The sequence below is a fragment of the Pelophylax lessonae genome (genome assembly GCF_965119305.1).
Source record: "Pelophylax lessonae genome assembly, chromosome: 8".
NCBI classification, from domain to species: Eukaryota; Metazoa; Chordata; class Amphibia; order Anura; family Ranidae; genus Pelophylax; species Pelophylax lessonae.
Genome location: NC_138775.1, coordinates 85,711,491 through 85,726,583, shown reverse-complemented (window position 1 = coordinate 85,726,583; position 15,093 = coordinate 85,711,491). Strand labels below are relative to the sequence as shown.

General features: G+C 45.4%; 1 protein-coding gene across 4 annotated transcripts in view; it reads right to left on the bottom strand.

Moving 5' to 3' along the window:
* PBRM1 (polybromo 1) overlaps positions 1-15,093 on the bottom strand; it is a 179,058-nt gene that overhangs the window by 102,684 nt on the left and 61,281 nt on the right. For all 4 annotated transcript variants that reach the window (XM_082265488.1, XM_082265485.1, XM_082265487.1 and 1 more), the window contains exon 12: positions 1,351-1,492. In XM_082265488.1, coding sequence (XP_082121614.1) covers positions 1,351-1,492 — 142 coding nt within the window. The remainder of the gene's footprint in view (positions 1-1,350; positions 1,493-15,093) is intronic.

Below are 15,093 nucleotides of genomic sequence, written 5' to 3'. Positions count from 1 at the left end.
AACACTTTGGGCTCCTGCATACTGCAAGCTGCTTTTACAGGCATTTGATTTTTTTTTTTTCTCTGCCTAAAAGCTTTAAGAAGCTTGTGCTTTTTTGTGCTCTTTCACATTTTTGAGCTTTTGTGAGCATAGGCTTTTTTTTTTTTTTTTCAAAAACCCACTCCTCAGCAAATTCAAAAAACTCACCCCTTCCATGCTTTTTTGGGCACTTAGGCATCTTTTCTGCTCGAAAGCTCCTCTTAAAAAAAAAAAAAAAAAACGCTAGTTTGGTGGGTTTATTTTTTTCTGCCTGTAAGCTCATATGCCTATAAACTAAAAAAGCCATAGTGTGCAGGGACACATTGGCTAACACGAATGAGAGTTTCCAGGCAGAAAAAAATGAGAGGCTAAAAAAAGCTCAAAAGCCTATAGGAACAGCTGCTTTAAGATGCAGTGTGCATGAGCCCTTAACATTTATCTCTGCAGTGTGTCTATTGAGGAAACGTGCCATCTTCAACAGCTTTTTTCTTTGTTGCTCATTTAAGGCCACCCTGATTTCTCCCTCCCATTTTCCAATATATGGTGGTATTTTAGGCGTCGCTTTAGAAGTTTTAATCCTATATATCTGTGAGATACAGCGTGTCGGGCCGGCCTGTAAACGGAGCAACTTCGAGAGAAAGTAGATGCTCTTTCTCTCATACAGGTTGAGGCAATGATGCTATAAAGTTTTTTTTTTTTTTTTTTAACTAGCAGAGACTCTAGTCATCTAAAGGTGTAACATCCTATTTGTGCCTTAATTCTTGTATAGTGCTCATCCCCCCAACCTTTCATGATATCCTTCAAAGAATAAAGAAGTTCTAGAGAAAAATAGATCTGTTTTTTACACAGCAAAGCTGATGAAAAGACATGAATCCTCCTAGGACACTAGAAAAAAAACAAAAAGGCAAGCTGGTGGTAGGGGGATTATACCCTGGGCTGGATTTCAGTTTTGTTTGCCAGTATCCAATTAGTGGTCAAGAAAATAAAGAGAATAAAATACCTACAGATACCAACTCCATCGGCAGTACAACCTATACAGGGGCTTACCAGACAGCAGAGTCCAGAGAATTCTAGGTTCTTTAGGCCAAACAGTTCATGGCTTCCCACTTGCTCCATCAACACTCTTCATTTGGACAGACAGACACTCCTACAATTAAAATTACCCAGCCTAGACAGTGACCCATAAAAGTCGCCTAGAATCTTTCACAGAAAGTATACAAGTGTTCCCTATCCCTGAAAAAAAGTCCAGTGGGCTAATCGGAGGACAACAATGCCATTATTGTGAATTTAAATAACATCTTAGAATACAGTAAAACAGACAAGTAGATTTACCTGCATAAGCTGCTGCAGTTTAAAAACCCTCTTGTATATTGCAGAATTTGGAACATTGTACCGCTTAGCATTCTCAAACATCAAATTTAAATCTGATTCCAAGTGGTCCAGACTCTCGTACTCCTGGTTCTTTAGCTTATTTCTGCATAAAAGTGAACAAAAACACAATTTTATCAACATTGCTGTGGAAAACAAAATTTGTCATCTACATTTTTCCACTGCATTGAAAGTATCAAAGACAAGACTCTAACCAAAGCCTTAAATTCATTAGAGGGTTAGAACGTGTGTTAACTTTATTCCTACTGTCTCTGTACCCATATAGATTTATCCTCATTTCCAAAATTTGATAGGATGTCAGACACAACAGGAACTCACAGGAAATCTCCCAAAGGGGACACACTGTCTCTCCCTTTTACGTCCGCTCCATGTGACTAGTGACACAACAGGAAGTGAAGCCGAAATCTTAATAGAATACAGACACTGATAATATTTAAGACCTTTGGGATAATGGTTATGCTTTATGCAAACCAAAGTTTATCAGATGTGAATAAACATATGGAGAATGCAATTTCAAGAAATGCAACATGGAAAAACGATGCGTTCTGTGAAAAAAAATAAATGAGATAAGCACCAAACTCTAGTCAGGAAAATAAACCATTACTGGACAAAAGGCAGACAAATGGTTCTAATTCAAAAGGTGCCTTGCAAAATAGTGAGATTTTTTTTTTTTTTTTTTTTTAGCCAATGTGTTTTAGAGCATTATATTATTTAATCAGTGTTGATAAAACTTCTGAATAGAAGATCCATAAAGGACTGTTATGGCAGATGTGTGTTTGTAGTGAACACCATGTTACAAGTAGCAGCAATTTGGGAGTTGCACCTTCTATAGAAGATACATTTGTAACAAAGGAGTTTTGTACAGTACAGAGCTGTTAAAGAAGAATGCAAGCTTTTCACACAATTTACATAATTCATTTGGGCCAATGTGTTGTCCTTCACTAACCTGCGAAGCTGCTGGATGTGCGATATAAACTTCATTTAGCTGCGGCCACATACAGCATACCTGTTCTGTGTTCCCAGGTGCGAGCGGGGACTTCCTGTTAAGCCATTCAGAGCAAGCGATGTATTCCATCAATGAATACAAAGCTTTCTCTGACTGGGTCAGAGAGGCAGGCTGATGATTTCATACCTCTGACTCCGGGTAGAAGACAGGAAGTCTGCGCTTGCAACCAGAACACAGCGCAGTATGCTGTATGTAGCCGTAGCTACATAGAAAAAGCACACAAAAAAAAAAAAAAAATTGTGAAGGTATGGAAATTCTTTACAGTAGAAAGTGACATCACTTTCTCATTCAGAATATAGATTCAGAAATAGAGTAGCACTGGCTTTTATAGAGTGAAAAAGATAGGACTGGCATGTTTATGCTGTTTCAGACATCACTAATGAAATGTATACTGGAAAGTAAACTTTGTGCTGCAGTGTAGATTTAAAGCTGAACTCCAGCTTTTATCACTCCTTCTATAGTTCATTTGGGCCATGCTGGCCCAAAGAAACTTTGTCCTTCACTAACATGTGAGGCTGCTGGATGTGCGGTATAAACTGTATGTAGATGAGGCTACATACAGCACTTCCCTTCTCATACCCGGAACACAAAGTCAGCCATTCATAGAAAGCAATATATTCTAGCAATGACTACAAAGCTTCCACTGATAGTCTGAATCAGAGGTTGTGACATCAGCCCGTCTCTGACTAAGCCAATCAGAGAAAGCTTTGTATTCATTGCTAGAATTCATCACTTTCTTTGAATGGCTGAACACCTCTCAGACTTTATAGTGTTCTGGATAGGAGACAGTAGGCCTCGAACATGAAAAACACAGTGTTGTATGTAGCCTCAGCTACATACAGTTTATGCAGCACATCCAGCAGCCTCCCATATTGGTCCAAACAAACTATATAAAATGTAACAAAAAATGGAGTCCAGCTTTAACTTCTGGTATCAAAATAAAGGAGTAAGCTATAGTATGTGCTGAGGCGGCACACTTGACCTACACTCACTTTCTGTGCAAAATTGGTGACTTCATTACCAGAATTGTATGTACTGTACTCTTCTCATGAATTTCACCTCATGCAAATTCCAGAAAATCGGTGACTTCTGGAAACACAACTACTAAATCTAGCAGTTTGAGAAGGAAAATTAACTAAAACTTGAAAGAATTAGGAAAACTGACTCATTCATTGAAAATGTTCCCGTTATTGGTTATTAAGGGGCATATTTTGGGGGGAGGAGCCTACGAATGGCGCCCGGAGGGAACTCGAGCTAGAAGCTCCAGGCGGCCATCTGCACAACGAAGCACTAATCCAGCAACACCCATTTTGTCCTGCCCTCAATACAGCCCAGCAACTTCCCCTTGGGTCTGTGGATCAGGGCTGCCAAACTAGAGTGGGCTGATCTGGCTATGGTGTGGGGAGCCTGACAGGACCTGACAGGTGAAAACCCAGAGCACACGCGGGAGTCCCGGAAGCGCGGGAGACCTTGGCTTCGCGGCTGGAGACGGAGGAAGCCGAAAGCAGCCGAGGAGACCCGAGCAGCGTCTGGAGGCATTCCGGGGAATCCGGGAGACTTGGACCGGTGACGCGGCCGGCAAAGGAGGTAGCGAGTGTGACCGGGAGCGACCGAGGTCTGACAGCGACACCTGGAGGCACTCAGGAGAGTGTAGGAGAGTGCCGGCAAGTCGGAGGAGAAAGGGGAGACCTGTGGGGGGGGGGCTCTAGCCGGATGGAGATGGAGCCCGGGGTGCACAAGTGTTGGCATAAAATGGAGGAAGAAAGGAGAAAATAGGGGAGAATCCCCTAGCAATACCAATAGAGTCCTTAACAGAGCCCTCAAGGAGTCTTCACAGACACAAAACATCCTCCCAGAAAGAAATGCTGCCTCCCTTCAGCTGATTAAGCTAATAACTATCAGAAATCACTAAGCCCCTCCACAAATTCCAGACTAAAGAAGGCAAGTGGGGAGTCCCATTTTCTTTCTTCTTATTTCCCCCTTTCTGTTTGCATTCAACTCTCCTGTATCTGTTGAAACTATTTGATGCTGAGGGTGCTAATATAAAAACTAGCAGAAGATATCAGTATATGACATTTTTTTTCCCCACACGGGGTCTCAGAGGAAATAATGAAGAGGATTGCAATTAAGGGGAACAGTACAGATTACAAACATGAGAGGGAAAATAGCAAGAGGAGGAGTAGCTGCAAAGTCACCCAAGATTAGTTCAAGATCAGGAAAATAAAAAAACTACACGACCCAACAAGGGGCCTCTGATAAGTAGGTAGTTGAAAAACCACATCATCTAGGAACTCGTGCAAAACAAGTAGAATTCAAAGAAAAAAAAAAAAAAAAGAAGGGGAAAATAGAACATCATTGGGATCAAACACCCATAACAATTCAAAAGTGGAACAGGATCCTGAAAACGATTTTGAGACCGATTGTATAGTGGAACAGAGTGTTCGCTCTCAATTACCTATGAAAGCGGAAATGGCGGCTATGTTCGCAACACTTAACAAGCCCATAAAAACAGAAATGGCATCAATACATAGAGATCTGGGCCACCTACTGCTACGAGTTGAAGATATGGAAAAAAGACAAGATGGCTATATACAAACAATATATGAATTAAAAGGTTAAATTAAAGCTTTAAAAAAGGGAGCAAAGGAATCTGGCATACAAATTAGAAGACCAAGAAATTGGAATAGAAGGAAGAACTTGAGAATACAAGGCCTACCAGAACCAACACATGGAGAGGATCTAATAGACAAAATTAGAAAAATCTTTAACCCATTGTGAGGCAGAGGTAAAGCAGAACAGATAAAAACAGAAAGGGTACATAGAATTCGAAGATCAAAAGGCACCAAGAGACGTAATCATTTGATGTCATTGCTATGGAGAGAAAGCCCAGATCTGGGACAGTCTGAAAGGGAAGACACCAATAAAATATGAACGGGCCATCCTCCAGATTTTTGCAGACTTGTGACAAGAAACATTAAGGAGGAGATTAGAATTTTTTTTTTTTAAAGTCCCACAGCGCTGCAGCAGCCCCCGAAGGTCAGGAGGGAGAGAGAGAGAGGGAGAGAGACTCACTGTACCAAGATGCAGCAGAAGGCCGCAGAACGTCTGCATGTGTCAGTAGCGAGCTCGATCCTAAAAGGAAATGAGCAGAGAAACTGCCCAGGGTATAGGGAGGGGCTACATTCACAGAACAACGCCTCCAGGAACTCCCATACAGATTCCTAGCAGAAGAATCCACCGCAAAATGGCCGTGCCGGGTTTACCAAAATGGCCGCTGATCTTCTCAGCACGTGGCTACAAGAAAATGGCGGCCCCGCGCGGCCTGCAGAACAAAACGAGGACCCTCAGGGGGACCCCCCAGACTCCACAGTGGGATCGATCAGCAGGTGGTCCCTGGAGGTACAGACCGAGCCCCCCCGGCACGATCGTTCGTCTGCTGCTGCGGGCACACCCTCTAACCCCCATTCGGCCTGGAAACATGGTCCCAGCCCCAGGGAGTAGGCCCAACAGCCCCCCCCCCCCCAGCATAAGAGGGGGGCAGGTAAAAGAGGGGGTGCATGACAGGACAGAGGGGAATCCGGGATTGTGAGGGTCCGACCGTCCCAGGGAGGGCCTGCGTCCATCCCCAAAATCCGCCAGGGGAATAGGTGGGAACATAAACTCCCCATACCAGGAACACAGGCGGGCGCCATCTCCCGACAGGACCCCTCTCAGCTGAAGTGGGGGGCTGTCGGCCACAAAGGACCGGTGTGACTCGGGCCTAGACCTGGCCGTATGCGACCTGGCGAGATGTTTAACTCGCAGGGACAGTCCCTGTACAGTGGGACTATGTAATGGCCGACCCAGCACGGAGCTAAGGCCTGCGCTCGCTCGTTGGTCGGCTGGGGTGACCACTGGATCTATACATCCCACCCATCGCCCAGATCCGGCATAGTTGCTTGTAGATCTCACAGGAAAAAATCCGGAGAAAAGCTAACTAGAAAAAAACTTTGCCAGAACCAGAGATCCCAGCAGGGAACTAGGTCCCGACTCCTGACTAGACAGATTAAAACCGACATCTTATGCAGGAAGAGAGAGGGTGTACCCTCTGGGACTGCCCAGAGGCGTAGCTAGAACTTTTTTTTCAGTCTAGTGTCCTACCCCTCTAGGGGGCAGCATAACCCTACTGATATGCATCAGGAACTGCGTCTGTCAATGAACGATAGAGAAAATATAAATACTTGAAGGCTTAATGAAGAACTGATACAAAATATGGATAGTGAAAAAGATAGGAAAATAACTGGAACAATATTTCCTATGTAAAGGAAACGCCTGATCTACCAGATGTTACGATCTGGGAGGCCCACAAGGCATACATTAGGGGAGTGTTGATTTTGATAGGCTCTAGGAAGAAAAAGTAAAGAACCTCTAACATAAATAGATTAATAATAAAAATATACAAGTTATACCAAAAACATAAAAAGAAAGCAGAGGCCGAAATACACCAAACCTTAGTAGTAAAAAGGGACAAATTAAAATAACTAACAGCTAGAGAAAGATACAAATGGGTAAACAAACCAGGGAAATATTTAGCTAAAATAGTAAAGAAGAAAAAGTCAGTAAATTACATAGAAAAAAAATAGTAGAGGAGAAATGGTACACTCAACAACAGAAATAGCCAAAGCATTCCAAAGTTATTATGGTGCTTTAGATACAGCGAGGCAAAAAGGGTCACTAGAAATAGAACAAAAAAAGAAACCATAAGATACAAAAATATATAAAGGAAGCAAAGTTACCTACAATATCAGCAGAAAAATTGGAAGCGCTTGAAGCACCAATATCATAAGAGGAGATAATGATGGCATTAAAAAAAAACTCAGCGACAGGAAAAAGCCCTGGCCTGGACAGATTTACAATCCGTTACTATAGGAGGTTCAAGGAAATATCAGTGCCTAAACTATGTAAATATATGTTTAATCTGTGTTTATTAAAAAGTTTGAAAGTGCACATAACAACAAAATGAGAGGACAATGACAAGGAAATGGCACTTGACGATTTGGAAACAAATTGTGATCAGTATAATACAAATCAATAACATTAGGTCATAGTTACTTGATACAAAATTGTAGGATGACCATGGCACGAGCCCACTTAATTAAGTGGGTCATATATAAATCATTTATTCAGCATCTTATAGTAAATATATATCAGAACGTTTATATCCAAGGCATAAAGACCATAGGATGGTAGTTATCAGAAGAGGAGAGAAAAAAAAAAAAAAAGGAGGGGGGGGGGGGGGGTAGAAGGAAAGAAAAGTGAGAGGGAGCATGAGACCCAGGCGCTGTAAATGGGGACCACCTTGTTCAATCTGAGGAGAAGTTGAGTAAGATTAATTATTGTACCAAGGTCAGAGGTAGGAAGCTAATTTAGAGGAGTATCGAAAGTGATTCCAAACTGACCAGGACAAAGTATATTCATCAGTTTTTTCCGTTTCCCAGGAAATCAACTTCTCCAAATGGCATATAGAGTCCATTTCGCTACCCCAATCCACAAAGGATGGGGGCTGTGGTTTTCACCAAGCCCTAGCAATGACAGTTCGCGCTGCAGTCAAAAAGTGTCGAAGGAGGCCTTTTTTACTTTGTAAGATTGAGGCTCGGTTCACATATATGCGATGCGGGAAGGCTGCGAATTCGCAGCCTGTTCCCGCATCGCACACGCACCCCCGGCAGTTCACACTGCCATATGCGATACGCAGGGGGTGTCACTGTAATCTTAACAACACCCCCAGTTTGATCGCATATCGCAGTGCGATTGTGCAGCTCGCACAGGATCGGATCGCACAAGTGTGAACCGCTGTGCGATCCGATCCTGATGCGGCTAGAAAAAAGGGTCCTGTGCGTGTTTGGTGCGGCTGCGGTGCGAATTTAGCCATACAAACTGTATGGCTAAACTCGCACCGCACAGCCGATCGCATGTAATGTCGGAGCAGTGCGCTCCGATATTACATGCGAACCCCGCACACGCACAAGTGTGAACCGGGGCTCAGGTAGCATTGAGAGCATTGTGATAAGTGGGGAGTTATCAATTTTGTCCCCAATTAATTCATGGTAGGGCGGAAGTATTTTGTCTCAGAACGGGAATATTAAAGGGCAGGAAAGCCAGATGTGGGACATGGTACCTGGAGCCTTTAAGCATCTCCAGCAAGTGTTCAGGATGAGTGGGTTTATTTTGTGTAAAGTAGTAGGGCATCGAGACCATCTAGAAGAAATCTAATAATAGCGCTCTTGCGCTCTAGAAGAAATGGAGGTTTTGTAGGTAAATGTCAGTATTTTATCCCAATTGAAGTCGCCACCAGGACGGTTAAGTTCTTGTTACCATTTAGCAATGAATGGAGGATTTTGTGGTAGGGCAGTTTTTAGTAGAATTGGAGGGGGTGCAATAATCTGTCAGATTGGGTCAGTAAGCTTTCAAACTCAGTGAGTGGCCTCATCAGGGCAGCGGTGGGAGTATTAGCGGAAAGGTAATGCGGAGTTGGGAGTATTCAAGCCAAGCCCTGGTGGGAGCGTGACAAGACCCCATAAATTGTGACAGCAGGGTCAATGTACCTCCCTGTAAGGTGTGGGATAGCAATGGTTTGTCCACCCTATTCCAGATAAGAAAGTGAGGTTGGTGAAGAGTAGGAGGGAATGCGAGGGTGGCAAAAAGCGGTGACAATGGGCTAGGTCACGACGTGAGCACTCCCCTCCCTACATAAGGGTCCCATGTATGAAGAGTAGAAGCTACCAGGAGGGGTAAGGTATCTGTAGTTTGTCTGTCTTTTGGCTCAGTCCATAGCAAGGAGATAATGTTGGGGGTGAGGTCATTTTCTAAAGTTGTCCATATTTTAGAGTTTCTACAGTGGTACCAATCTAAGATTCTGAGGAGGTTAGATACTTCATGGTAAAGTTGTAAATGAGGTAAAGCAATTCCTCTTTTGGATTTAGGGAGAAAGAGCATGGATCGACGAATCCGTGAGTTTCTATGCTGCCAAATAATATAGTTACGTATAAGTGTGTTTATTTGAGCAAAAAATCCGGTTGGAAGGGTTATTGGAATGGTTTGGAAAGTGTAAATTAATTTGGGTAGTATCAAATACAATTACTATAAAACCAAAATAGTAAATCCCCTGCGCACAGAAAAGACAAAAACACACACTATTGAGTCTAATCACAGAAAAGTCACAGCTACTTCAATATTGAACATTAAATCGAAAACACCACTTAAATCCCATATGGAATCAAAGCAAAGAATTAGTAGCGCAGACAAAATTAATTAATACGAAATAATTGCTTTCGACTTGATCGCACAATAATCTGATCGTTAGTACACACGCTTTCGACAGCCGATCACGACAGTTCTTCCAACAAAATCCGAAGGGACAAACGCGAAAACTTCTGTTGTACGATAGCCTAGCGAACGACAATTGTTTTATCAGTACAGTATGCGTCCGCTAAAAATCGATCGACAAAGACCGCGCATGTTTAGAAACACTAAAATAGCACGGAAAAGGCCTGGCTGCCATTGTTTTTGTTTTGCACCATCTGATACGTAGCTAAGCAACCAGGAAGCTTTTCCGGAATCGTACGAAAAAAGTCCTACATTTAAATGCATTGTTGAATTCGATATTAGTATCATGCAACAAAATGCGAACGATAAGTCGTCCGATTATTTGAAAGTGTGTACGAGACATAAGGGTGTGTAGTTTAGGTCTGACAATTTAGAGAGAGGTGGGGATGTGAACCTCGAGATATTCAATGGCTTGGGGTTGCCATTTAAAAGGGAACTTGGAGCCTATTCTAGAGCTTTCTAAAGTGGATAGGGAAATGCTGAGTCTTATCTAAGTTAACCTTAAAGTTAATCACTAGTCCAAAATCCATGAATTCTTTCATTAGCGAAGGGGGAGAGGGATGAGGGGCGGAGATATAAAGAAGAAGGTCGCCTGAGTAAAGAGAATTTATAATGAAGGGACCCAACTTCAATCCCCTTAATGTCAGGATTGTTGTGAATGGCCATAGCTAGGTGTTCCATAGTTAAGACATACTACGAGGGGAGAGGGGGCATACCTGCGAGTGCCATTTTTAATTATCAACAGGTCCGAAAGGATTCCGTTGGATCGTATCCACGCACAAGGAGCATTGTACAGGGCCTTGATTTTATAGAGAATGTTGGGTCCCAGTCCTTTTTGACGAAGGGTATCCTCAAGGAAATCCGCATGTCCACCGATAACAGACAGCCCTGCAAGTTACGTTTCTGGGCATATTCAATGAAGGAGATGGCTTTTAGAGTAATATCACGGGCTTCCCGACCTGGTGTAAACCCGACTTTTCAGAGTGTATAAGATCTGGGAGGGAAGGGGTAAGGCGATTTGCAATGATTCACTTTTACTAGCCACCATAAGAAAGAGCAGATATAAGGGGAGAAAAAGTGGGCGAAGAGGAACATAAAGTAGCAGCATATGCTGATGACATGTCATTTTACATTCCTAACCCTATAATAACCCTTCCAAATATAAATAAAAGAACTAAAAAAATACAGGGAATTTTCATATTTTAAGATGAACCCAATAAAATCAGAAATCTTGAACATGGGGCTCAATAAGAGAGGTGAGCCAGCTTTGCAGAAGGAATTTCCATTAATATGGGCAAAGTCAGAATTAAAAGATCTAGGAATAAATCTAGTCTCACAGACAAAGAGCTTATACCATGCCAACAACATCCCTCTACTAAATTAGATAAAAGTAGATTTTTTTTTTTTTTTTTTTTTTAGATAAAAGTAGATTTTAAAAAAATATCACCATGGCCACTTTCGTGGTTGGGCAAAATACAAATAGTTAGGATGGTAATTCTCCCCAGAATCTTATATAAATTTCAAATGTTACCAATAGCTATTCCACAGACATATTTTAAAATAGGTAAAACTATGATATTGAAATTTATTTGGCTTTGAAAGAAGCCAAGGGTACAGTACAGGATACTTTGTAAAGACAAATCACAAGGGGGGGGGGGGGGGGGTAGCTGCACAAGATAACACACTTTAAATCAGGGGCGTTGCTAGGTGGGAAAAAGACCAGGGGCTTCAGCCCGAAGGTAAATTTGATAACCCCTCCCACATTTTAAAGGAAGTCCCGCCCAAGCTCCTCCCACATTTAAAAGTACCGCCCAAGCTCCACCCAATGCCCCCCCTCAGTCAAGGGTCAGTCAAGGGGTGGTATGGAGAGGAGTACAGGGGGTCAGACATGGGGTGGGATGGAGAGGGTCAGACATGGAGAGGAGAAGGTCAGACATGGAGAGGAGAAGAGAGGAGAGAAGAGAGGGTCAGACATGGAGAGGAGAAGAGAGGGTCAGACATGGAGTTGAGGAGAAGAGAGGAGAAGAGAGGGTCAGACATGGAGGAGAGGAGAAGAGAAGAGAAGAGAGGGTCAGACATGGAGGAGAGGAGAAGAGAGGAGAAGAGAGGGTCAGACATGGAGAGGAGAGGGTCAGACATGGAGAGGAGAGGATCAGACATGTAGAGGAGAGGGTCAGACATGGAGAGGAGAGGGTCAGACATGGAGAGAAGAGGATCAGACATGGAGAGGAGAGGATCAGACATGGAGAGGAGAAGAGAGGAGAGGGTCAGACATGGAGGAGAGGGTCAGACATGGAGGAGAGGGTCAGACATGGAGGAGAGGGTCAGACTTGGAGAAGAGAGGAGAGGGTCAGACATGGAGAAGAGAGGAGAGGGTCAGACATGGAGAAGAGAGGAGAGGGTCAGACATGGAGAAGAGAGGAGAGGGTCAGACATGGAGAAGAGAGGAGAGGGTCAGACATGGAGAGGAGATGGTCAGACAAGGAGAGGAGAGGGTCAGACAAGGAGAGGAGAGGGTCAGACAAGGAGAGGAGAGGGTCAGACAAGGAGAGGAGAGGGTCAGACAAGGAGAGGAGAGGGTCAGACATGGAGAGGAGAAGGTCAGACATGGAGAGGAGAGGGTCAGACATGGAGGAGAGGAGAAGAGAGGAGAGGGTCAGACATGGAGAAGAGAGGGTCAGACAAGGAGAGGAGAGGGTCAGACATGTAGAGGAGAGGGTCAGACATGGAGAGGAGAGGATCAGACATGTAGAGGAGAGGGTCAGACATGGAGAGAAGAGGATCAGACATGGAGAGGAGAGGATCAGACATGGAGAGGAGAAGAGAGGAGAGGGTCAGACATGGAGGAGAGGGTCAGACATGGAGGAGAGGGTCAGACATGGAGGAGAGGGTCAGACATGGAGGAGAGGGTCAGACATGGAGGAGAGGGTCAGACATGGAGGAGAGGGTCAGACATGGAGAGGAGAGGGTCAGACATGGAGAAGAGAGGAAAGGGTCAGACATGGAGAAGAGAGGAGAGGGTCAGACATGGAGAAGAGAGGAGAGGGTCAGACATGGAGAAGAGAGGAGAGGGTCAGACATGGAGAAGAGAGGAGAGGGTCAGACATGGAGAGGAGAGGGTCAGACATGGAGAGGAGAGGGTCAGACATGGAGAGGAGATGGTCAGACATGGAGAGGAGAGGAGAGGGTCAGACATGGAGAGGAGAGGGTCAGACAAGGAGAGGAGAGGGTCAGACAAGGAGAGGAGAGGGTCAGACATGGAGAGGAGAGGGTCAGACATGGAGAGGAGAGGGTCAGACATGGAGAGGAGAGGGTCAGACATGGAGAGGAGAGGGTCAGACATGGAGAGGAGAGGGTCAGACATGGAGAGGAGAAGGTCAGACATGGAGAGGAGAGGGTCAGACATGGAGAGGAGAGGGTCAGACATGGAGAGGAGAGGGTCAGACATGAAGAGGAGAGGGTCAGACATGAAGAGGAGAGGGTCAGACATGAAGAGGAGAGGGTCAGACATGAAGAGGAGAGGGTCAGACATGGAGGAGAGGGTCAGACATGGAGAGGAGAGGAGAAGAGAGGAGAGGGTCAGCCATGGAGAGGAGAGGGTCAGACATGGAGAGGAGAGGAGGAGAAAGAGGGTCAGACATGGAGAGGAGAGGATCAGACATGGAGAGGAGAGGAGGAGAAAGAGGGTCAGACATGGAGAGGAGAGGGTCAGACATGGAGGAGTGGGTCAGACATGGAGAGGAGAAGAGGAGAGAGGAGGAGAAGAGAGGGTCAGACATGGAGAGGAGAGGGTCAGAAATGGAGGAGAGGGTCAGACATGGAGAGTAGAGGAGAAGAGAGGAGAGGGTCAGACATGGAGAGAAGAAGAGAGGAGAGGGTCAGACATGGAGAGGAGAAGAGAAGAGAGGAGATGGTCAGACATGGAGAGGAGAAGAGGAGAGAGGAGGAGAAGAGAGGGTCAGACATGGAGTGCTGGCGGGTACTGCTGGTGGTTACCGCTGGTGGGTAGTGCTGGGGGTTACTGCTGGCAGGTAGTCCTGGCGGTTACTGCTGGTGGGTACTGCTGGTGAGTAATGCTGGTGGGTAGTGCTGGCCGTTAGTGCTGGCGGGTAATGCTGGCGGGTACTGCTGGTGGTTACCGCTGGTGGATAGTGCTGGCAGGTAGTGCTGGTGGTTACTGCTGGTGGGTAAAGCTGGTGGGTAGTGCTGGTAGTTAGTGCTGGCAGGTAATGCTAGCAGGTAATGCTGGTGGTTACCGCTGGTGGATAGTGCTGGCGGTTACTGCTGGCAGGTAGTGCTGGTGGTTACTGCTGGTGGGTAAAGCTGGTGGGTAGTGCTGGTAGTTAGTGCTGGCGGGTAATGCTAGCAGGTAATGCTGGTGGTTACCGCTGATGGGTAAAGCTGGTGGGTAAAGCTGGTGGGTAGTGCTGGCGGTTACTGCTGGTGATTACCGCTGGTGGGTAGTGCTGGGGGTTACTGCTGGCAGGTAGTGCTGGCGGGTACTGCTGGTGATTACTGCTGGTGGGTAGTGCTGGCGGTTACTGCTGCTGGGTAATGTTGGTGGGTATTGCTGTCAGTTTTTTAGGTGGATCTGATCGGATGCCCCATTCAGCCCTATGGAGCAGCGGATGTCAGTGGAGACATGTCCGCTGACACCAGCTGCCATCCGCATCCGATCCTGTCCGTGAAATCCAGACGGATGGAAACCCTATTTTCCATCCGTCCTGGGGATCGGATGAGAGCGGACAGGTGGTCCGCTGTCATCCGATTCCCCATAGAGAGCAGCGGGGCTCTGACACCTCCCTCTCCGCACACAGTGCCGAGACGGAGCTGTCATCCGCCGGCTCAGCGGGGATCGGCGGATCGATCCCCGCTGAGCAGAGCACGGTCCACAACGGAATGCGGACCGTGTGAAAGGGACCTAACATGCAAGTATAAAAGCAGAAAAGAGAGGCCTGTGCGCTGCCAGAAGGTATTTGTAGTCAAGTAGAAGATAGGGTACAGACAGGAGATGGAAAATATAAATAATATATATATATAGGCAATATTAAGTGCCGGTTCACACTTCTGCGGATGCGCTCATCGCATGTAATTCGGAGCGCACTGCTCCTTCATTACATGCGATCTCCTGTGCGGATGCGAGTTCAGCCATACACTTTGTATGGCTGAATTCGCAGCGCATCCACAGCAAACTTGCACATGAGGCATTTTTTGAGCCGCCTCAGAATCGGATCGCACAGTGGTTCACACTTGTGCGATCCGATTCTGTGCGAACTTCCAGAACGCACTGCGATATGCGATCGCAACTGGGGGTG